At 39.7% G+C, this 24,286-nt stretch overlaps 1 protein-coding gene across 1 annotated transcript in view; it reads right to left on the bottom strand.

Moving 5' to 3' along the window:
• ALK (ALK receptor tyrosine kinase) overlaps positions 1-24,286 on the bottom strand; it is a 108,444-nt gene that overhangs the window by 71,139 nt on the left and 13,019 nt on the right. Inside the window, exons 2-3 of the mRNA XM_010176753.1 lie at positions 8,196-8,327; positions 342-473 (exon numbers count right to left, since the gene is read on the bottom strand). Coding sequence (XP_010175055.1) covers positions 342-473; positions 8,196-8,327 — 264 coding nt within the window. The remainder of the gene's footprint in view (positions 1-341; positions 474-8,195; positions 8,328-24,286) is intronic.

Raw genomic sequence — 24,286 nt, 5'->3', positions numbered from 1 at the left:
AAGTAAATAGGAAAATCAGAAATAAAAAATCAGATTGGTATGGAGGAGGGTCATGCAGATTAATACCTGGTGTGAAGTTGTTTAGAAAGGGTCAAGTTTAGTATCTGGTGTCAATTGTGGAGAGCTGAACAACCTGTCTATACCCTCAAGACAGAAAATGAGCAGGATAGTCTTTTGCTCAAAGCACTTACAGTAGAAAGATGTATTTTGTTTCACTGGAGGCTGAATATATAAGTACAAAGGAAAACAAACCTTGTGTTTTATTTCCTCTCTCCACCATTTGTGTGTCTTTATTGTTCTCCACTGTTAATTCTCTGCACTTACTATTTACTCTCACACACCTTCTATTGAAGGAAAACGGTTGTGCTCCGGTCTTCCAATCCGCCATGGAGAAGGACGGGACACAGAAGAGCCCTGCATCCAGCCACAGTCTCCTTCTTCAAACGAACAGTAAAAGCCAGAGGGAAGATTTTCTGCAAAAGGGAAAAAACACACACACATACAGAAGAACCCAGGTGAGCCGAGGAGGAGACTCCTGAGCACACAGAGAAGCTGCAGTGATTATTCTGACCAGGTTGCTCAGGGCATGTGGGCACCCCACAGCTATTCAGTCCTTTTGTGTGGAGTCATGCATGTGCCTGACCATGGCGAGGGTGGTGTCAAGGGAAACAACCCCCAGACTGTGACTAAGTGACTTCCTCCGCACTTTGATGTGCCTGAGTGAGGACACACTTCAGTGTACACTATGCGGTCTCCAAATAGCTGGCCTCCTCTACAGCTCCATAGGTATAAACCCACTCAGGGTTACACCCTGGAGATGGCTTTCCTAACCACTGCTTTTGCAGACCCATGAAGGGAAATCTTGGAGAGGTATAAATTCCTAACATGATTCTCCTCCCTTGCAGTATAGGTTTCTAATCAGCCCAGCTCAGCAATGTGACCTCTTCTCTCTGTGAGCACTAATGCGGTCTCAGGTAAAGCACTGAATCATCTTGTGCCTCAGTTTTTGCACCTGGGGATCTGTTTCGTGAGATGAATGGATGAAAAGAGGGTAGTTTATTTTAAGCCGTACTTTCAGGCTTTGAAGCCCACTCATTCTGTCACTGGCTTGGGATTTCAGGCAAGTTTCCAGCTCCAAACAATATAAAGATACATTAGCTTTTGCCTTTAAATTAACCAGTTTTAAAGTAATAGTCATCTCATTCAAAGCAGAAGGTAACTTCATGCCTTCTTCATCTCCTTCTCTGCCCACATTGCAAGTTCTTCTCACAAAGGCTGCAAAGCACCGCTTCTCTTGCCCTGAGCCATACAATTATATTGTCACAGGTGAACATCCTCTACCAGCTTAGCCTGTATTTATTTTCTCCTTCCCCGCTCCCCTAAGCTGCCCCTGAAACTATCCTTGTTTTTTCTGTTGTAGGTTGCTTTTTGATTTGGTGGTTTTTTGTTTGGTTGGTGTTTTTTTGAAAGAAAGGAAAATGAAACAAGAAATTTGCTTAAAATTGCAAGTTAAAAAAAAGAAATTCCAAGTGCAAACACATTATAAACCTCCATATCCAGGAAATTAGTTTTTCCTTTCAGCTGCTTGTCAAAATCAGAGTAAAAAGTTCTTCACTGACAAAATGTAGGACAGACTACAAACTCGTAAAGCAAGAGGATGTGTTGGTTATGTGACAGTGTCCATTTCATTAGCTTCTCTGTGAGAAGAGAAGGCTCCTGAACTCAGATTTTGTTGTGATTATTAGGAACTTTTCCCTCTGAAATTTTCTGTCTGTGAAGTGAAGCACCAGTATCCAAACCCCAAATCATTCAAAATGTTTAAATATCAGCAGAACCCTCTGGCTGAGATTGGAGGTCAGCTAAACACCTGCTTGCAGGGCCTCAGCTTTGACTCACACACCTCGAAAGGCGATTCATTATCAGTGGCATATTCACCTACTCCTTGGTCTATCCTGAGAAAACAGCTGGGGAACACAACAACTGCAGTGTCTAGACAACAAATATTTGATTTACTAGGAGTCTGAATCACAACTCATTTCACAGAGGAAACTGAAACAAATCTCATATCTGTAACTTTTTAGTATGGCCAGGCTTGAACCTGGAATCTGACATGGAGTTGAGAGCCATATTTTATTGTTATTTTCCACAAGCACCCAGATTTGTTATGAAGAGATCAAAACCTGTACTGGAGTTAAAGCTTTTTCAAGTTTCCCTTTTAAAAATCTCCAAATTCATTCAGCCTAGTCGTTAAATGTGGAGCTGTTAAGCAGAAAGTTGCTTCCTTGTGTTTTACCCCTCTTCAGAACTTGGTTATATTTCATTGTGCAGCTCGAGGCTGGGATAAAAAAAAAAAAAAAAGACAGATTATAATGTGTCCTGAATTCCTACTGAAACTGCTTGGCTCAGTGTCCAATTGAATTCATTTCATGTCCATACGCTATGTAGGATCATGTAAACAAGTCAGAGCAGCAGGAGGAGTCATCTAAGTAGCAATCCCTGCCTGGAGGCCAGAAAAAGCTCACTGTCAAAGAACAAGTAGAGGCACAAATAAGAAGCAATTACTTTCCCAGAAAATTTCATTCCTCCTCCACAAATTAATTTTTTATGAATTTTCAGATGTCTCGTGCAGTGGATGCATTTTCTCTGCTGCTCTTTCTTGCTTTGAATACCTACGGCACCTACAATCCCACACATTGCTACTCCACGAGCACTTTCCTGTCAACGTGTACTTCTCAATTTGCTGAATGTTTATAATTCAAACTCACATTAGCACAGACAGTGCACTGATGAGGGAAAGGTAATCTGACTTTATTGGAAAATCAAGTAAACGAGGGGACAGAAGTTATAGCCATTGAAACCTGCCATGTTGGATACTATCAGTAGTGAAAGAAACCTCAAAAAAATTAGACCTCAGTAAGATTAAGATGCAGCTTGTGGATACAGGACAGAACAGAGTAATCCAGCAAGATTGGAGTACTGTGAGAATGCAAGAGTCTCTGCTTTTATTTGAATGATGAAGTAGTAAAAAAGCTGTAGGGTATTAAACTTGTTCCTAAACAACTATTTTCAAGCCTTCAGATTGATTTAGATTTTGCTTGAAAGGTAATTAAGTTCAAGGTTTTTTTAACCTTAATGCAGACTTTTCATCCTTTAATAGCAAGAAAAATTAGCAACTGGCATAATTTATGAAGTGGATGGAGCATGCTCTTGATTCAAAACTAGGTGTAAATCAACCAGATACTATAGTTTAATCTTTTGGATGGAATTGCAGACATATATTATAAAAGACACAAGCATAAAAGTCTACTCTTTTACCAAATGTAGGAGGAAATCTCAAAAGGCAAAAAGATCATCTACTCAAAGAAAAAAGCATATGAATCTTAAACATGAGTTTGTTTCAATGGCTGTCTCTACGCTAGCTAAGTTGGTCTGCCAAATTCTACCAGAAGTGAAGCATAAAAAGGGAAAATACTTTTCAACAAAGCCAGTGGTTATCCTGTAATGCCAGAAGGTTTGACTGAGTTCAGAACTACCAGAGGTTAGAATGTGTTGATAAAGGTACAGCTTTTCATAGAATCATAGAATGGTTTGGGTTGGAAGGGACCTTAAAAATCATCCAGTTCCAACCCCCCTGCCATCAGCAGGGACACCGTCCACTAGACCAGGTTGCTCAAAGCCTCATCCAGCCTGGTCTTGAACATTTCCAGGGAGCGGGCACGCACACTTCTTTGGGCAACCAGTTCCAGTGTCTGACCACCCTCACAGTGAATAATTTCTTCCTATTATCTAATCTAAATCCACCCTCTTCCAGTTTAAAGCCATTACCCTTTGTTCTAACACTATGGGGCTTTGTAAAAAGTCCCTCCCCAGCTTCCCTGTAAGTCCCCTTCAGGTACTGGAAGGCAGCTATAAGATCTCCCTGGCACCTTCTCTTTTCCAGGCTGGACAGCCCCAACTCTCTCAGCCTGTCCTCATAGGAGACATGCTCCAGTCCTCTGATCGTCCTTGTGCCCCCCCTCTGGACTTAATCAAGAAAGAAGCAAAAGGATTAGTGTATGCAAGACAGGAACCCTAAGAGAGTACTGCATGGTAACAGGTTGCTACTTCATAATTTCGCTTGCAGGGAGACTCTGCTGGGCTATATCCATCACTAGGACATAAACGAATCCAGTGGTTTCTTAATGTAGTTTTGTCTGGAAAGTAACCTGGCCCCTCTGGAATTCATTATCTATGCTTTTTTGGTCACTTGCTCATGTTATCACAAATTCAAACTTTATAGGTTCCTATTCCAGCTGCCATATGGTCTTTTGACAGATGGGCGCGTGCACTCCTCTAACCACATCGCACAGCCTGAGCCACTCCTTTCATGAACCAGATACTAGTCTTCCTTATCTCACCTGGCAATGTGTTTAATATCTTTAAATATTCAATGAGGCAGAGAGAAAATTACCCTATAACCTAGTGGTTATGAGACTTATTTTAAAGATGGAGGACATTACTTTCAATCCCTATTCCAGGTAAAATTTATCAAATGTGGAAAAGCAACCTCTGTTGAGACTTGAATAACCCTTTTTCTTCTGAACAAGACCAGAACTCCAGACCACCATCTTGGAAATTGTCCATGGAAATAGGAAATAAGGGTTCAAATTCACTTAGGTAGAAGAAAGAATCAGTCCTGGGTTTGTCATATCCTGGGTGAATCCTCTAGGTTCTGGGTCTCTAGATAATAAATTTACTATCAGCATCTACATTCTTTTAAATTTTCTTTAAAAAAAAAAATAAAATCCATTCTTTTCCTAACATGCTTTGACAGATTTACCAATATTTTCCCAGGCTGGTTTTTTTTTTTGGTGAATTTGAGACAGAAAGGAAAATAATTTTGGACTAGCTACAAGTATATGTACTTTTTTTCAGTAAAACTTCTATTTTTGTCCAGACTTGCTGCCGGGCAACAAAAGATTACTGAACCAAAATCCAAGATATTGTTAACTAAAAAAAGAAGTATAAAACTACTGAAAAAAATTTTTCCTTTCTGTAAAGCAGAGCTCTGCCAAGCTATATTAGTAAATAATTTGAGTTTTCATCTCTGGCTTGTACCATACCTGCTATATTATATGATACACTACTACAATATGAGGAAGTATGTTATATTTTTTTTGGCAGGAAGTTACAATCCATAAAAGCATGAATTTACTAGCAAAGACATAAGACCCCCACTATCTGGAGTCTTAATGTGTGTCTACAAAGTGTGCTTCTGCAAAGTATTTTCCAGTGTGGCACTTCCATCAGTCTGTTAAATCTGTATGTCTGATCTCAGATCAACACAGTTTGGCATCTAATTCCACATCTGCCTCTTTGAAGCTGTCTTTTGCTGCTGCAAGAATATTTGATTATGACTCAAACAGCAACACAGTTTTCTCTAGGGGTCATCCCTCTCCGATTTTACACTCTCTACACAGACTAATTGGTTGCATGCAGAAAAAGCACCGTGACATTTTATTGGCCATTAATAAGTAGAGAGATGTTAACAAACAGCTGGCATTAGGGAGATTTTTTTCAGCTCAGAAAGGAACAAAAATCAAATTAATAGGAAGGGAAAAAAAAATCAGTACCTGCACAGCTAAAAGACTGTGAAAGGAAAAAAATCCCAAAGGTTGGAGCTTAAAGATAGAAGCCTTTGGTTAACAGTAATTTTAAAAGCTCTTCCTTCAGTTTTCAGCATGGCTACATCTTCTTCTTATAGTTCTTTTGTGCAAGCAGAAGCATTTGGGAAATCCCTTTCCCTGTTTTATATATCTGAATCATTTTTTGCCACACTTGCAAAAAGCTGATGAAAACATCCGTGTTGCTCAGGAGCAAACTGACAACTGAAATGCTGAAAGATGACATATGTTGTGTGCTGGACTGCCATGTAGACTTAACTGACATGGAAAACATCAGATCATTTCTCTGTTTTGTGTAAGTAGTCTTATGCCAACAATATTCAACACAGTAAAGAGGCAAAAGCAGAGAAATCAGCCATAGAACTGCACGGGCTTGTAAGCGGATAAGCAGACATACCCACAACTCGAGCTCTTGCTAAAGCAAGGCAGTCTTTTTTGTTGCTTGGGTGGAAGATGATGCTTTTCAGGCCTTTTGGCTGGGAGTGAAAACTCTCATTCCCAGTACCTGTGGTTGAAAACAAGCCATGTGGTCTTCTCACGTCAGGGAGTGACACTCTGCTAAACAGGTGGTTAAATATGTTCTGCTTTTTACGTTTTCAGAACATTCTTTGCTGACACAACTGTAGGTACTATATTGCTTTATGCAAATAGCTACAGATGAATGCTGCATGGAGGGGGAAAAGGCAGCCAAACCAAGCCCTGTGGATAGCATATGTGAGAGAGGGATTGGTCACTTTACTGACTGGCTCATCGTGGGACACAGGGTGGCAGCTAGGGGAAAAAGCAGCGCCAGCCTCCCGATATGTGAATATGGACAAGACACCAGCCACAGGTGCACCTAATGTTTGAAAATAACAGGTAAGCATGTTCTTCCAGGCCTGCCCCATCCTATGATGGTATTTAGTTTGCATCCAGGACTGGTACAACTCCACCTTGTGAGCTCTGCTGTTCCAACTGGTATAGACAGGATTACCCTCACAAGGCAGAGTCATTTATAGCAGAAAGACACAACAGTGTGTTGTGGACATATAGTTGATGGTAAATAATAGGTCTCTAATTCCAATGAAAGGAAAATGTATTCAACCTACTGATTATCATAATTTACCAGGTTTTTTTTTTTGTTTGTTTGTTTTTTTAATTAAAGTGTAGAATACAATAGAAAAACCATTATGAAGTTTCAGAGCTCTGTTTTAAAGCTCTAAGGCAAAAAGGTTTCAATACCGTGAATATGAAGCATTATTGGTTCTAAGGAGCTGTAAGTCTGCAGCGATGACACCGTTTCTATGAAACCGAATTTAATGCTCACTATGTGTGTTGTTAACGAACATAATTTCAAACTGTAACAACATCTAACATGATGGAGAAGCATATCATTTTGATCTTTTAACTAGTTTACTAGATGATCCCAGTTCAAACCAATGTTCTCCACTCCAGTAAAATCTGTTACATTATTTCTTTGTTAGCAGCAAAGAACTGGAATTTGCTAAAAGCTGTGTGTCACTCTTATGTTTAGTTTATGCTAGAAACAGCAAAGGTCTGTTAGTCTAGACGTTACCTATACCAACACAGCTTGTTTGAACCACCTTACCCAGATTGTCTCCTGCTCTAGCTGTCACATATGAAAGCTTAACTGAGCACAATGACTTCTTCTATTCCAAAGGCTTTTTCCAGGACTGGTATTTTGGTCAGGGAACACATTTTCTGCATACCAAATCAATACAGTTCTGTTGACAAAAGTCCATAGGCTAGATAAGCTGTGACACAAACACTTTAAATTGGTAAATGATGAACTCTCAATGATTATTTTTCTTTATATATTTGCCCTGTGGATAACCCTAAGGCTGACAAACCACCACTCCTAACTATCTGTACACTGGCAATGTGGAAGATGCTGGAGGTAGAACATGTAGAGGTATAGAAAAAGAGATAAGATATCTTCAAGAAAATTACAGGAAGGTCTTAAGTATCTAGGCTATGCAGCGCAATTACAAAGTATTCAGGCACAGCAAGTTTTCAGAAAACTCAGGCTGCTATCTATCTTCTGCTGTAGTTTATTAGACTACTGATGAGAAGACAGAAAACAAGAGGAATCACAAAGACACAGGAGTTGGTCAAAGACAGCTACTGGCTTTACCCATTTTTCATCTTATAAGTTTTTTTCTTTCCTTTCTCTTCTGCCACATATTGTGATACATTTTGATTAAAAACTCAAACTATACATTTCATAATTCTGTAAGGCAGCTAGCTGTTCAAGCTATACTTCCTCTGCATTTTTGATCAGGACTTTGGTAGAGATGTGAAGCACTAAAAGCATCTTAAGAATCTGCTGCAGAACTAATGCAGGTGAGTACAGGAACATACCAAATGGTCCTCTCCAGGCAGATATCCAGAGAATGCATGTGTTATAGAAGATACTGGTCTTTTGATAGTACTGAATTAGTCTATTAGTGCTAAAATCTCAGGCACTAAAATTCATAACAATCAATGTTTTTGGAAAAGGAGCACGTAGCCTGGGGGTTTAGATTTACTCACTGCACATATCTGCCTCATCTTCTCCCTCAGCACAGTCCCTGATGAAGTCACACGCCTGCCCCAGTCTGATCCCTGTTCCATTCCAGCAGCTGAAGGAACCCTCCAGAGCCATTTTTGAGCCAGAAGTAGATCCTAGAAAAAAAGAAAACAAAAACCATTTGAGATTACTGAATTGCTTCCTCTCAACCAACAGGTCACATGAACCTGGATAACACTGAAAAGGAGAATACCTTGAGAAACCCCCTCAATCCAATAATTACTTGATAAAGGAATTGTTTTATTTAGTTTGACTTGTTTAAACTTGTCAAATATCTAATGGTCCACCTAACAGAGAACTTCAGTTCCCCAGGCATTTCTGGTGTTTTAACTTGGAAAGCATCTTCAACCCTTGAAAAGAGGGTTGAAATCCTGCAGCCTGCTCTGTGGTACTTCTGAAGAACAATACAATACACATGATAGATTTTAAATTATATGTGAATTTACTGCTAGGCTGAAGGTCCTGAAGACTGATATCCTCTCTGTCTAGCTCAGGAATAACATGGCTGCATGGTCTGGAAAGAACACAAGCTTTCATCATACCCTCCTGTCAACATGAATTACCTGTGACTTGGATGTATTACCTTGTCATATTCTCTCAGCAAGAGAGAAAACAGTCTGATCTCTGCTTGCAGTTTTCTTTCACTTCTATACCCACTCCTGCTCCTGCATGCCCCTCCCCTTGAGTCAGGGAGCCCACAGCAGACCACATCTAAGATACAAAAATCACTAATTCATTTTACCTATGCTAAGCAGCAAAAGGCAGCTAGCAAGGTGGAAAGAAGTCAGCTCTTATGAATGAGGTCACTGAACACTGCAATCAGAGGCCAGTATCATCCATTCAGAAATGATCTTGAGTACTTGCCCCTTAGCACCGCTATTTTCAGGAGGCACTTGATTCCCTTGACAGTTGAGAAGTCAGAGATCATCCATTCTGATAGTTATAATTTTCATTACGGTAGGAATTCTCCCATCCTGAGGTCTTTGATTGTAGGCAAGTGGGAGAAGCATATCATTTTGATCTAAAAAAAAGAAAAAAAAAGAAAAAAAAAGAAAAAAGAAAAAAGAAAAAAAGGACTTGCCCCAAGAGAGACATGCTCTATATCAGTCACTTGGAGGAGGCAGGAATTAGTTCAGCAACATCCTAGTCAGTACATACGGAAGAGTCCAAGCTTGAGAAGTGCAAGAGCCCCTTCCACAAAAATCTGGGTGTGGGTGCAATTCCCCAAAACCTTCCTGACTCTCTGCAGAGATGTACTTACAGTTCACTACTCCTGGAAGTATGAAGAGGTCTGTTCTGTGAATTCCCCACTGCAACAACTCCTGCCCTGTCTCATATGAAATGGGTAAATGCTCAAGATTAAACCAAAGCCTCTGGGCAGAGTGAGCCATTGTTTGCCTAACGCATCCATGCTTGCTAAACGACACAGCTACATCATGTTCTCTGGTACTACAGGGAATTGGGAATCACTGGTGATTCAATTAGATGTGCACTTGATACTTTTATTTATATTGCCTGCCAAAACTAAAAATTAATGAAGCATGCAGGAAAACAACCACTGTTTCTTCTCAAGCTTATTTTATGGTGCAAATCAATTCAGGAGCTGGGGGAACACATGCCAAACCTTTTTAATAAAGGACCCTGGCTCCTGAAAAGGGTGCTCTGTGTTATTGTCAGCTCGATTTTTCTGACTGCCTTAGAGCGATTCTGGCTTGTCGCATACAGGCTGCACAGTGCCCTTGTATTTCAGTCGGGGTCAAGGCTGACAACAGAGGAAAGCTTTGCAGAAAAAATAGACCAAGTAACTTGGAGCTGGTTGCTGACAATTTCTGCAGGCCCTTTGGTAATGAGAAGGTATCATCCTTGGCCTTGCTGTGCTCCTTGCAAAAATGCACTCTTAGAGACACCATGAGAGCCTTCCCTATGTTAGAAGCAAAGCTCTTCATATGTCACAAGCCAGTCACAGTGGGCTCAGGTCAGTGTGTAAATGGATGCTAAAAAACTGTAAGAAGTGACTCTGGGAACTCAGTAGGTGTTCCATAACCCTTCTCCTAAGGTTATGCAATGAACCTACATGGCACTGTGTTGCTGGAAGTACCATCTAAAGAAAAGTTATGAAACAAGGCCCAGACCACTTCCATAAGGTTAGTAACATCATGCCACTCTTGAACATCTTGAAGTCCTACTCAAATTCAGAAGTACTTTTGTCTCTCTGAATTACCCTACAGATGGTTTTGAAGAAACACCTGCGTTTATTACCAGCTCTGATATCCCACTCAGTTTATCTGCAACCTTTCCAGCAATGTCTCTATTTTACCCCAGCAGCTGCTGGGATATGATATGATATGATATGATATGATATGATATGATATGATATGATATGATATGATATGATATGATATGATATGATATGATATGATATGATATGATATGATATTCAGAGGAGGGGTTACTGTAGGCAATGGAGTTTTTCTGTTTACTCAATTAATTTTAACTTTGTAGAGGCACTCAGTTTTCCAAGCACGTGACTGCATTAACACTAATTATAATGGAACCAAGGCATTCAAGAGCACCTACTGTCTTCCCAGGTGTCTTTGTTGTAGCCCAGGAGCACAAATCTCCCGAAGTCAACTGACAATGGTATTTAAAAGCTGTCAGTTGCAACTAGACATCAAGTAATTTCAGGAGCTTTTCCTCCAAAACAAAGCAGATTTGCATGCTCATTCATCTCTGTGGAGACGGGGCTTGAATTAGCTCAGATTTGCATTAGACGCATCTATACATGCTCCTCGTATAGGTTAGAGAACAGAAATAGCAAAGCTGCAGCCCGGGGAATGGCTGGGCTCTGTGACAGTGCATGATTTAGTCTCCTGTTTGCTTGCTTATTGTGTGCACAAAGGCAAGATGAATTGGATAAAGGATTAACTAGTAAAACAAACAGATAATTTAAAAAAGCCCCAAAACAAATGACCCTTTTAATGGGCCACTTGACGCAGATGTTTGCATCCAAGCTCAAGGTAACTTAATTTTTAATTAGAATATTTTGTACAAAAATAGACATTTGATCTTTTCATTTCCCAATCCCAATCACTTCTGGCAAGGTGAGCCAGAATGACCTGGATTGCCGAGTCAAGTGGCCTCAACTCATACACAGATGACGTGTAAGGAAAGGAAAATAAATGGTATCAAATAAGTATCAAAGTAAAATTTGTGGGAGACATCCTTTATATTTACAGCAGTGTTTATGTAGCCAGTGGCATCCATAAATTATAGCAGTCATTAAGCTGTACCAAGGCTGGCTTGGAGTCTTATAAATCATTATTTAAACACCAACATTAAACAAATGGCATTTCAGGCTCTAAATTGAAAGAAGAAACAAACAACTCCTCGGGGAACAAGTGCTGACTTTGTACCTCACAGGTCCTGCTTCTGAACACAGTCCAGCCTTGTCAGTGTTCAAATGCAATACCAGACCCTGGACACAAATGACAGCCTGGGCTCCTGACCGCCCATGCTTTTGGACTTCAGTTCTCATGTAGCAGATCAGCATGAAAGGGGAAAATCACGTGGCTTAGCAGGATAAGCAACTTACTGCTCAGACTGTGGGGCCAAAGGGGATGTATTTCACTCCTCAGAGGATCTTCTCCAACTTGGCTTACCTCTTTTTTCCTCTCCCCTTCTTTAATCAGCAGAGAAATTGAAGTGCGCTGGCAAGTTCTGGCACATCTGTCTCTGAGGAATGTGGCCAGAAAGACTATGATGTTTAATTACTGCGAAATAGGAACCTTCACCTTACCGCCACCACAGCTGGCCAAGTGGGAGGGAAGAATGAGATTCTTTCAGGCATTTCCAAAGATACCCCTTATCTTGCAAACTGGCTACACTGCTAATTATCATGCAGGATTAATCAAGCTGAACATAATTATACCTTCATGTGTTAGATTCAACTTCTTAGGCCATCATTTTTAATGCTACCAAAAGCTTTTGGGACCAACAGTCAGATAAAGCCTTCCCACTCAGCACACATTAAAACAAGAGAGCTTAATAGGACAGTACTTGGTTGTTGTTAAAAACCCCTGTCACTTCTGCTCTGCAAAAAAACATGAACGGAATTTGCAAAGACCGGGGATGAACGTGCACCCTCGAGCATGATTTACTGAAAAGCAGGAGCTCTCTGGGCCATCCCTGAGGAGCTCGGCTGGACACAGCTGAATTGACTCCAGCGGTTCTTGGGGCGAGACTCTGTATGCACCCACAGTGAAAAACATCAATTTTCAAATTAATGTATGTAAGAAATACCTACCTATGGAACTCCATCATGCTCATCTCCCTTATATGTGCTGCTCCTCAAAAAAAGTGAAACTTGCCTAGTATTTACTTGCACCTCTTAAATAATATTTTCTAATGGGCTAGTGCTGCAGTATGATGTTCCTCCACTAAATGCCACTAAAAATAATGGATTGTGGAGCCTCACTGACAATGCTTATCTGTCACAAGTATTTGTCCCTAACTTCTCAATTTCATCTGCTCCTCCTTTGGTTTGAGTTCAGGCCTCGACTCAGAGATATTTAAAAATAGAATACTTGGAGGGTTTAAAGGTTGTGTGAAACAAAGAAAAGTTGCTGTCTAGCTATAAAAGGATCATAAGAATTCTGAGGAGTTTCTGACTAGTGATTTTTCTATGACTCACCATTTCTGATGGGCACACCATTTGCTCACTCTTCACCTCCAACTCTCCAGCCTTACAACAGCGCAGACATTTGAAGGCTGATGGCTCACTTGGTGCTGAGGATAGCCATATTCCAGGACAAAGTAAATTTTCTATTGATACGAGTCATTAATACCTCTGCTTCCACCATTAAAGTAGTTCGAAGGTATGAAATAAATGAGGTAGAAAAGTGAAAGAAGAGAAAGACGAGTTCATGTTTAAGGGAACTGAAGCCATCCTTGGCAAATGGCCATTGAACTCCAACACAGTATAGGGCAGGTCACATAAATCAAAACTTTCACAGTAAGCTACACAGCCCTCATTTTCCAGCCAGCCACCCCAAGACACCTGTATTCAGATCTGCAGAGAAGCCAAGTGGTCGCAGACGCAAATGAGACCAGTGAGAGATACTTGGAAAACACAACATCCTCAAAAAACACTTTGAAAAAAGATTGGACTCCAGGTTTCTCACACTAGGCAGCCAAAATTAGTCAATGTTTCATAATTTCTGACTTTAATCTTTGTAACAGCATCGTTACTGTTGCTGTCATTGCCTAAGGATGCAAGTGAAGCCACATTTGTAGGAGGAGGAGATCTCTTTTTATTAGACTACATGATACAGGCAGAAAAAGCAGCCCATGTTTGTGTATGCCTGAAAGCTTGCCTGTCTTTGCAGTTACATAAATTGGCTTTAATCTTCTTATTTCGCTTCCTATACATAAAATGGGAATATACTCATCACAAGAGCTCTATGATGTTCATTTCATTAACATTTGTAAGGAACTAAGATGTTATGATAACAGAGCCATGAAAAAACCTGTAAGGAAATTATTTACTCTGTGTTCACAGTGCAGTTTGAATAATTTACAGTATAAAATGAACGTGGCCATACATCTGATGAAGGCAGGACAGAGGACAGTAAATAACTTCCCATTGAGGGAGCACTCCCTGCTCTGTATACTAAGGGCGCAGCACTCCCAGACTGAGCTACTCCAAGGTGAGAAATCTTGCTCATTAGAGCCACATAGAAAGAGAATTTCATTTCACAGAAAATGTCAACATTTCAAAATGTATCTAACCATAAAATAAAAATGCAAAAATATTTCAGAACAAACATTTCAAAACAATTCTGGGTTGGAAACACTGGTTTAAGAGGTTTCAACACATAACTAAATGTTATCATAAAATCCAAGAAATTTCACAATATTTGAATTCAAACAAAGATAAAAGGTTGTGCAGGAAACTCAAGTGGAAACTTGCTGTTTTGAAACTCATTCATGTCAATAATTCAGCCAGCTCAGTTCTAATGTGCTCTCCCTTCTCTGCTGCTGCTGTTTCAAAGCAGGGATGTTATGCTTAGTATACAAATTTTAAAACATCTCTTCCTTCAGCCTTGCCTAATGTCATTATGATTGCCTACACTGAAGAAAGCTTCACAGCACACCTGAGGAGCGCGCACTCGCTCACTGCCATGTTCCAGTAGCATGAACCTTCTGCCGAGCCGTACAGCATTCAGACTAGCCAGGCCCTCTGTGTTCTCTTGGAAATGCTTTTGACCAGGTCTAGTTATTTTTCCTACCTTTTGATTGAATGAATTCCCAATCTGAATGTTGGTGTGATGTAGTTTTCCTGAATTCACAGCAACAACTAGCTTCCTTAAAATTATAATGAAATAGGAATGTGGAATAAGAAAGTTAGCTATCTTTCACACATTCTCACTTTTCAATTAGGGAAGTTGACTGAGGATCTAATATTTATCTTCATAGCTCCCGAGAGAGCAAATAATTGGTGAGCGCAATAAATGACATGATAATGTTTTTCCCTATTAATCTTGCACAAAATCTAGCTGCTTTTTTGTTTTTGTTAGGGCCCACAGTAACATATGTATCTTTTCCCGTGATTTGCTTACTGATCAGTAAGCAGCTCCAACAGCACATTCAAAAACTAACAGCAAGCAAAGAGCAGCAGCAGTGAATTTTATAAAGAATGTGTATTTTCCAGCATGCATTGGTACCTACATATTCTGGGGTATGTACAAAATTGGAAAGGGCCAAAAGAAATGTAAAACTAATACTTATTCCCAAATAGCTATTAAACACTGTGTTTGCATAGTCACTGGACTTTTTTTTTTTTTAATTACATCTAGAACAGCAGCTCTTTAAAATTTTCATCCCTAAATATGAACATCCTGAGTTAGAAAAATTCAATGGGATATACTAATTTTTAAAAACATCTTAAATCTTTTTGCTTTTTGTTGCCCCTTTTTCAATACCAGACTGCATTTGCTATTTGATTCCCTTTTCTCTCAGGTATCATGTTATCTTCATGAGATTAAAAAACCCCAAAACAAAACAAACCACAAAACACCACAAAGCATACAAACAAAAACTCCCAACTTTCACACCTTTCCTAAAAGCAGTAATTAGTATATTTGTAACAATAAGCAACTGGATTAAAATAACCAACCAAACAAAACAACAAAAAAACCCCAACAAACCAAAACGAACAACCTTTTCTGCATTTTTTCTGTGCATTTTTCAAAATACAAACCCTGGAAAGGGAAAATAAAAAGGTCCAACTTCTATTATTAGCTCTGCTACTCCCATCAGACCTCTCTGTATCTGAATAGGCTTGGAGACCAGCTCTTATCAGCCAGCAGTTCTGCCCCATGGAGAACGCTGGCCAGACTAACTGCTAGCGCACTGGAAGATGATTGCTGCTTTCCAGAAGCAGTGGACGGACGCTGACAAAATCATGAGGTGGTTAAGATCTCTAAGCTTATTTATAGGCAACAGGAGCAGATTTAACACAGGTCCACTCTCAACATCAGACATGGAACTGAATGTGAACTAAAAAAAGGCTACTGGAAACAGGTCATGAAAATAGTGCTTCCAAACTTCATGTGTGCCTCTTTTGGGTAAATCCTAAGAGTTGATTAGATAGGAAATACATGTGATTTTTCACTTTTTGCTTCCTAGAAGACTGGGTTTAAATACACTTCCAATTACTCAAGTAAATTTTATCTTTGCCTGTTCAGGTTCCCCAATTCCAAGCACAACCAGCACTGCCGCTACACATAGTGGATTTTTTTCCCATTCTTATTTCTTAAAAACACCACATCAAGAAAAACATCACTAACATTTCAAAGATGAGGAAACTAAGGCACACAACAACTAATTTCAAATAATGAAACGAGACTGTAAATTGCCCAAACTCTCCGAGTCCTGTTCCAACCTCTACCAGTTGGACTGAAGTTGCCCAGATCCAAGAAAAAAGTCACAGAAAGGAGCAACTGGAGAAGATTGCTTGGCTCATCAAGACCTGATTCCATGCAGGTCAGCACTGCCAAACCAGTCATCAAAGGTACATTTCTATGCCTTGTCACAAAAAAACACAGAGACATTAAACTTAATTATATTCAATCACAATTTTAGATAGGAATTATATATTTCATTTCTAAAATGCAATTCTGCTTCTACAATTGTTTAAAGCAGTATCTCTCCTTTAGCTGTCAGCAGTATTAAATTAAGGTTTATGGCCTTACTGCAGATCAGTTGCTGGGGTAGATGGGTGGAATATCACAAATCAGCACAAACACAAGCATGTATATGTGGTCCCTTTCAGCAGTGAGCAGTGATGCATTCTCACATCACAGCCAAACACTTTACTGTGCAAAGCAGTGGCCCCACAGTCTGTCCTGTCCCAGCTCAAAACCAGGACACAGTGGAAGAGCAATAGTTGTTGCAGGTAGAAGCAGAAGCTCGCTGGGGAAGAAAGTTTCATGTCGTGCCCATCTCCACTTTGCCAACCTCTGCAAAACTATGCAGTTGTGTAAGTGCAACAAATTGTCATCGAGGAGCTAATTTCCATTTGTTCAAAAACTGAGCAACCGTACCTCACACATTCAAAGCATGAGCAAAATGAAATTGCACATGAGCACTTACTGTAAGGGAGAGCAATAGTACTGGTGACACATAACAAGTTTTCCACTGGGAGAGACTTTAACATGGATGGAGGCAATACAGCTCTCAGTTCTAGGGAAGCAAAAGGAAATGCTGCCGTGTTACTCTACCTCCACACACCCCTGAACATCGATCGGTATGTTGGCAGATGCCATGACTCACTGGTGATTCTTCCAGCTGAATGCACTAAAGATTGCCTGCATCTCAATGCTTTGATGCCAGTCCAAAGGGATGGAGAAGTAGAAGTTCTTTGTTCTTGTGTACCAGGCTGCGCTTCAAGGCCTTGCTACACTTGAATGAAATTATCCCAGGAGCAAAGCTGCTGAAGGTCAGTGGCCCTCAACATCAAAAAAAGCCTGGAGAAGGACTCCTTTCCAACGTCCGTGTCTCTGCCTGAGGAGTTCTGCTAACCCTTGAACATGTGGAAGACTTATGAATTGGAAATGTTTACAGGAAAAAAAAAAACAGACACAGTGATTAACTCTGTGTAAGCCAAGGTACGTACTGAGGATATTAGGGGAAAAACACAAGAAAGGATGACATTACAATATCAAGATGACCACCCAGGCTTCATGCAGTCTCTCTACTGTCTTGTGGAATGCTAAAACACACTTTAGTTACTGCTTTCTGAGGAAGATCTCTTTCCCAAGCACATACCGAGGTACAGATAAGAGTTTTAAGAGTTGACCAATATATTTACTCAGAATTACTGCACTCTGAGGATGAGATGTCTGTGGATTTCCAGCTGCAGTAAAATAGCTAGACAAATGTTAAATAATATTAAAATGGCTTTTTAAAATTTTTAATATTGTGATAGGAATCTTAATAAAAGGGTTGTTACGTGTAAAGACAGATCAAGGAGACAGAGAGAGACATAAGACATGTTCTATGACTCTAGGTTTTCTTTAAGATCTTTACCCTTCAATGAGTAGTTTGTGCAATCAAACTCTCAGAACATTTTACACAATTACTCAGAACCAATAGCCATTCCATTTACAGTTCTCATCTTCAAATTTGGCACCATAAAATGCATGCCAACCCAAAATATTCCTTTATATTCACTCTGTCAATAAGCCTTCTGCTGAGTGCGAGCTTCCATTCAAGGTTCTTCCAATCCCTTTTCTCTCTATTTTGATAACTGATTCAGTTGGCCATTGATTAATCTCTTAACTATTGACAGCAATAGTATTAAATTCTCACAAATTTGCTACTACTGTTATTATGTAAAATGCTCCTCTCAGCTGGGTAGGTTTCAGCAAATCGGAACACCTTGTTGACTCTAGATAAATCTATTTATACAATGCAAATGTACCTCTTCCCGGCAGACAAATCCTTTATAATTAAATCTTTTATAACTGCAAAATGATTCATTATAGAAAACAGAGAAGTGGGAGGACACACAGCTTGCTGCTCATTCTTCATCAAGACCTAGCAAGCAGAAACATTTGGGTACAAAACAAGAATTAGCAAGAGAATATGAAACAGGGTTGCTAGCCCCGCTGCAAAGTAAATGGGATTAGACTAAGGAATAATTATGGGAAGGCCCAGAAGGAGGAGCAGAGCACATGGAAATGACATACAGAACCCAACTCAACAATACATGCATAGTATTCTGACTGACTTGGAATAAAAAACAATTAGGCATATGAGGAACTAAGAAAATAAAAATATTAGCTAATTTCAGGAAATAATAAAATTCAGCATATGCTCCACCAAAGATCTACTGGGTTGTGGCACAGTTTAAAAGGAAATGTTGGAAAAAACAAACCCCCCATCAATTTAGGAGAGGATTACAGTTAACAAGCAGTACTGGACAGGACTCACTCGACAGCAGAAACTGCACAAACACAAAAAAAACCCAAAAAAGAGCCACCAAACTTTCTTTTGGCCATAAAATGGCCTAGGGGAGACCTAAAAGGTATTTTACATTTACATGTGTCTGCCCTTGTTCTTGAAATATCAATTTAAAAGACCATATAATAATTAACTTTCACTTTCATAGGCATTTCATCAAGCCTTCTCTCCAAGCAGCGGCCATCTTGGGGAGATCTGCCATCTTAGGGAACACTGACTCTTCCTGGTTTTTACTATGATCCACCAGTTGCTCTGTACTTGTACTTCCATTCATCCCAAGCTGCCCATGGTCCCCTCCGTGGTATAGTTAAGTTATACTGAGTGCAAAGGTGTTAGATACCTGCTATATATTTTTCACAAAGACAGTCTCCCAGCCCTCCTGGGGATTTAATTTAATGGGATGTGGATGCAGTTCAGTAGCCTGTTGCTGGCCAACTACTCTCCTCACTGCAGTAGCTCAAAGCCTGGAATGTAATCCATAGTGCACAAGGAATCTACGTTCAGAAAGTTTAGTGAAATACTACCAACAAAATCAACTGCCCTGGAATTTGTACTTGCCTCCTTTTCCATGATTTCTTGATAAATAGCAGCTGGACTCTTATGCATCAGTAGTTACAGTAAAGGCTCTCAACTATACTTTGACCATGTCTTTCCTTCCCATCCCATAGGTAATTACCGCTGCTTTTTAGTGAGTAATATAATTTTAAGCAGTCTGTCAATGAAGTCTCACAAAGATGATAAAAGTGCCTTGCTCTAGCATCTAATATGGATAAAATCAATGATCCACTGTCCCACAGGGCGTAAGATAATCAGAAAGCTCAGTGGTCTCTGCACCCACAGCAGCCAGGTCTTTATGGGCAACAGCCACTGCATTCTCTGAAAGGTTTTCAGCAGAACCGTAGGACAGCTAAGCAAACTAAGAGCTGGCAAAGACAAGGTGGCAAATCAAAATTATTTGCCTCCTGTGTGTGAAGCAGTTTCAGCACAGACAGTAGCAGTTCAAATTTTCTCTGCACTTTGACAACTCATCCATACTATGTCTGTTTTACATCCTTTTCCTGTTCAGTCCAGTGACAATCCTGCTGGGAAGGTCTCTGGACAACCTGGTTGGTCTCTACTAACAAAAAGTAGAAGTGAAAGGTATCTCACAGCAGTCACTATGCCTCTTCCAGGTAGATCATAACTAAGTTACCAGCTCATCCAATATATCCTCAGAAATAAAAAGCCTGGTATCCTTTTCCCAATACCCAATAAAGGGAAGAAAGAATTAAATAACCAAGGACTGAACACAAACCAGCCAAAACACAGCAGCCCAGCATCACTTTTTTAGGTACTTCAAACCAGCACTCCATTTGTGTAGGGGCCTTGAATTGCTACCAAGCCACCTTCAGAAATACTGCCTATCAAATAAGGAATCTGATGGACAGGATTTACAAATTGGCTCTTACACTGTGATCTTGGACAACTCTAGTTACTTCTTCAAGCTTCCACCTTGCTGCCCATGACAGAAAGAAATAACACTTTGTGGGGGTATGTGGCCTCGCTATTGTTTAGAACTAGCACTATGTGAATAGCATATTTTTGTTTGCACAGAAAAAAACCCCTCATTTTTAAGAGCTTTCTAAAATGAAAATGTTCCCTGCAGAAGAAAAATGCTTGCTCAGCATTACTCAAAAATATTTCATTTAACCTGAAATAAAATGTTGGTTGGCTCCAGGAAACTTGTTAAAAATTTGTTTTGTTTCAGATATTTCAGCTTTCCTTTATGCCTTCTAACATAGTCTCAAAAAACCAAACATGAAGTCCAGGGAAAAGGTATTAAAATATACAATTTCTTTTTTTTTTTTTTTTCCCCCCCCCCCCCCCCCTTTTTTTTTTTTTCCTTGGTGAAAACACTTACTTACTAAATTTGACTAGAATTTTGAACAGGTTTGTCCCACTAAAGTTGCATTTGTAACAAACCTAGAATAAAAATGGAAATGCTGCTTACCCTTGTGTAATACATGGAGGCTCTCAAGTGAAAGGCTGTATTGAGTGTATCACTAAATGCTAATCACAAGCATGGAGGATGACAGAATCACTTGAGTCATTACCACATGCTAATGCAGCATCTGCCTGAGGAAGCCCCGGATCATTTTGGCTTGGCCCCGTCCCCTGAAATCTACTTGCTCAGACACTGCACCAAAGACACAACTTTTTACCATGTTAGCACTGACAGGACTGACAACATTCTCTCTATTTGGCATGTATTAAAACGTGCAAATAACAGCAAAACACAGATTTAACTCTGGGAACTTCAGATTTGGAGAGTAGTGAAAAGCAACCATTGATGCCTGCGCAGTTTCACATGAGCACTGTGGATGTATTATGCTGTTATTGCTTTCTCAGTGAGCAGCAGCATGGAAAACAGTTAATGCAAACTCAACATTAAAAATTTCACTGACAATTAAGGTGACAAATTAAACTGATCTACATGCAATCTGCAAACTGATTTGGCATTCACTGATTAATGCAGTAAATTAGATACTAACAAATCTCATATGCAATGTTATAAATCACTAACTTCACTCAGCAACGTATATGTGGTGTCAAACAATTTTTGATGCCTTGTAAGTTATTAAATTTTCCATAGGTGAAGCACTGAGTATCTATTACAGTATTAGGATGAGATTATGAACAGAGACTTTCCATTTCTGACCAAAATTACTTCCAGACTTTGTCATTGGAGTACTTGATACTATTATAACTGCTCAGATTTCCAAAATTCAAGTGGAAATTGCTTTTCATTGTAGTAAAAACCAGCAGTAGTATCCTAACAGGACCAAGTCTGGATCCATGCTTATTTTTAGTAGACATGCATTCGAAGGTGGAGAGATGCTTTAGAAATGTGATTTATTTCTCTCAAAAGGTGTTTTCAAGAAATGTCCATCTCTGAGTTCTGGTGATACTCAATACAATACAGATCTGCTGCTTTAAGAAACTGCAGCAACAAATGCCACAGAAGGGCCCTGAGATCTGTTACAAGTATTTGTCCCAACTACTGCAGAGTCCCTCTCTTATCCTTTTCAATGGATGCTACTCTTCATGAGACAATAGGCCCCAAGTACTTTCAACTATACAGTCACAAATTCACAAGCTGAAGGTACTCCTCTCCACACATCTCAGGCAGCAAAAGGCTCCAGCCTTAGCAACAACGCTTCAGCTTATGGTTGTCAACGCTAATGAGTTAAACTGAACTGTAACGAGATCCTGGAGTTATTTGTAGCTGTGATACAGGTAAGTCCCTTTGGTTGCAGGCAGACATCCTCCTCCAGCTGCTTTGGCAGGAGAGGTTATTGCCTCCATCTGTTCAGGACTGCTTCCCCTTCTGATCCGCTGATGAAGCAGCATGTGCAAGCACTCCCTCATTTATTCCAGGCAAAGTCAGACAGGTGAGCCCAGAACAACAGTTCTTACCTACTCAAGAATTTTATGTTAACCTGTCTCATTTTCAACTGGGCTGCATTAAAACATCTTACAGACTCTTGTGACCTGCTTAAAGACTAGAGGATCAAAGCCACAATACAGTGGTGCTACAAGGTAGAGGAGCAACTCAGTGGCTGTGTTCTAGTCACTCTCAAAAACCATCATTCTAATATGTGAGATAATTCTGAGACATGACAATATTCTTACTATTCCATGCAAAGCAATTTATGGAAGAGGGAGTATTTCCCTTTCGCTTTTCTAAAGGGGGCATACTGAGGAACATCAGACCACTAACTTCCATTACCCTTGCAGCTTTCAGAAAACTTGTAAACACAGCTTGGTCTTGATCTGAGATATTCAGCTCAAGTCTGCTTCTAAAACAATGAGAATGGAAAAGGAAAAAAAACAACTGCAAGTATGCTCAAGTTCAGAGGAAATTCTGTCTCAATTTATAACTGCACAGAGGGACCTTTCTTTAAATCAAAGCTGGAGATAAAAGGGTGTGTTTATGTACAGGAAATCACAGCAGCTTTTTTGCAGAAGAGTATTTAAAATTATTAAAACACAATGAATGTATACAAAAGAACAACACCACCAACCCAAACTTGCTACGATTTGCTGTTCAGAAAAAAACACTTTGTTTTCAGTTTTCCTGAAAAGAAGAAACATTGATTACATGAACATAAAGAAACAGAAATTCCCTGACATGACTCTTAATGGTATACCATGCCTAAGGTGTCTTGTCAGTTGAAATTTAGACTAGAACTCAATGATCTCCAGGAACTGGATTTGAAAATATTAACTCCTGAATGTGACCAGATATCCATGCAGAGGTAGGATGAATTAAGGTTCAAGGCAAATGCTTCATATAACATAGATCTTAACCTCATTTAGAAGCAACACTGTTTAAGGCTTTATTAAGGGACTGAGCCTTCGCTTCTGCTGAAACAGAAGTGACAGTGGCATTCACAAGGGTAATAAAAATAAACAAGATAATGTGAGAGAGGGAATTGGACCCACTTGTAAGGAAGTTAACTGAAAAAATAATGTCAATCTTCTATTACCACTCTTTTGAAAGCAGCATGGGATCCAATGTCCAAATGCAACTCAATTTAAGTAGATTTTTCAAAAAGCCTTCATTGAGGTCTCCCATAAAGGAATATGGTCAACAGAAAAATCAAAGCTTTTACATGTAAGTGATTTTGTAAGGATGCAGAGAAGCAATATGATCTACAGGGCTCCATTAGAAGGCTCTTGGCTGTAGCTCTGCTTCTACCAACAACCACTTTAGTTTTGACAAACCACTCCTGTAACTGAATGTTCTTCTGCGTGAAAGGACTGATATTTTTTGTTTGTGGGTTGGGTTTTTTTTTTTTTTTTGGGGGGGGGGAGGTTGTTATTGTTGTTTGAGGGGGGGTTTTTTGTTGTGTTTTGTTTTTTTTTTTTTTTTAGAAATGTACCTTCTTTTCTAGACCTACTCATAAAATATCTACAGAGGGTAAAAACCCAGGGCTAATTTCTGGTTTGTAACTTATAGAGGTTTCACAGAACAGCTGGTGGTTTTTCCTTTAATGCAGAGAGGCTTCTCTGTCTGACTGGAAGCATTCTGTCAAAGATGCACGGATGAAGCTTGTATTGGTAATGCAGGTATTATAAAGTATTCCTGGATAGCACTATTAATCTTGCACTCAACAGCCATTTAATTTATTTCAGGGTTTATCCTAACAGACTCTGAATAAACTCCTGCAAAATAATTACTATCAAATGATTTATCTAGCATGCTAACCAGTGAGCGCTGAGGATGTTCAATAGAAGATCCGTTCATTAAAGATTCCTTGCCTGACACTATTCATTCTAAAGTGAGGAATTGGAGGGCAGACTTTATAGATTACAGGTACTAAAGCACCCACTGGCTTTAAAAGGATAGTTCTGTTAGAAATTCCAGGCTACAATTCTTCAAGCAAAGTATTGTCCCCTTTCTGACACTCTGATGATGCTATGATGTTAAAGGTGGAATGAATTGCTCTCTGAAGTGCCTCTTTTTCTCTCTGTTGACTACAGAGGG

This window comes from Antrostomus carolinensis, unplaced genomic scaffold (assembly GCF_000700745.2).
Source record: "Antrostomus carolinensis isolate BGI_N321 unplaced genomic scaffold, ASM70074v2 scaffold5321, whole genome shotgun sequence".
Taxonomy (NCBI): domain Eukaryota; kingdom Metazoa; phylum Chordata; class Aves; order Caprimulgiformes; family Caprimulgidae; genus Antrostomus; species Antrostomus carolinensis.
Note: the sequence above shows the minus strand (reverse complement) of the source record. Positions and strands in the feature narration are given on the sequence as shown.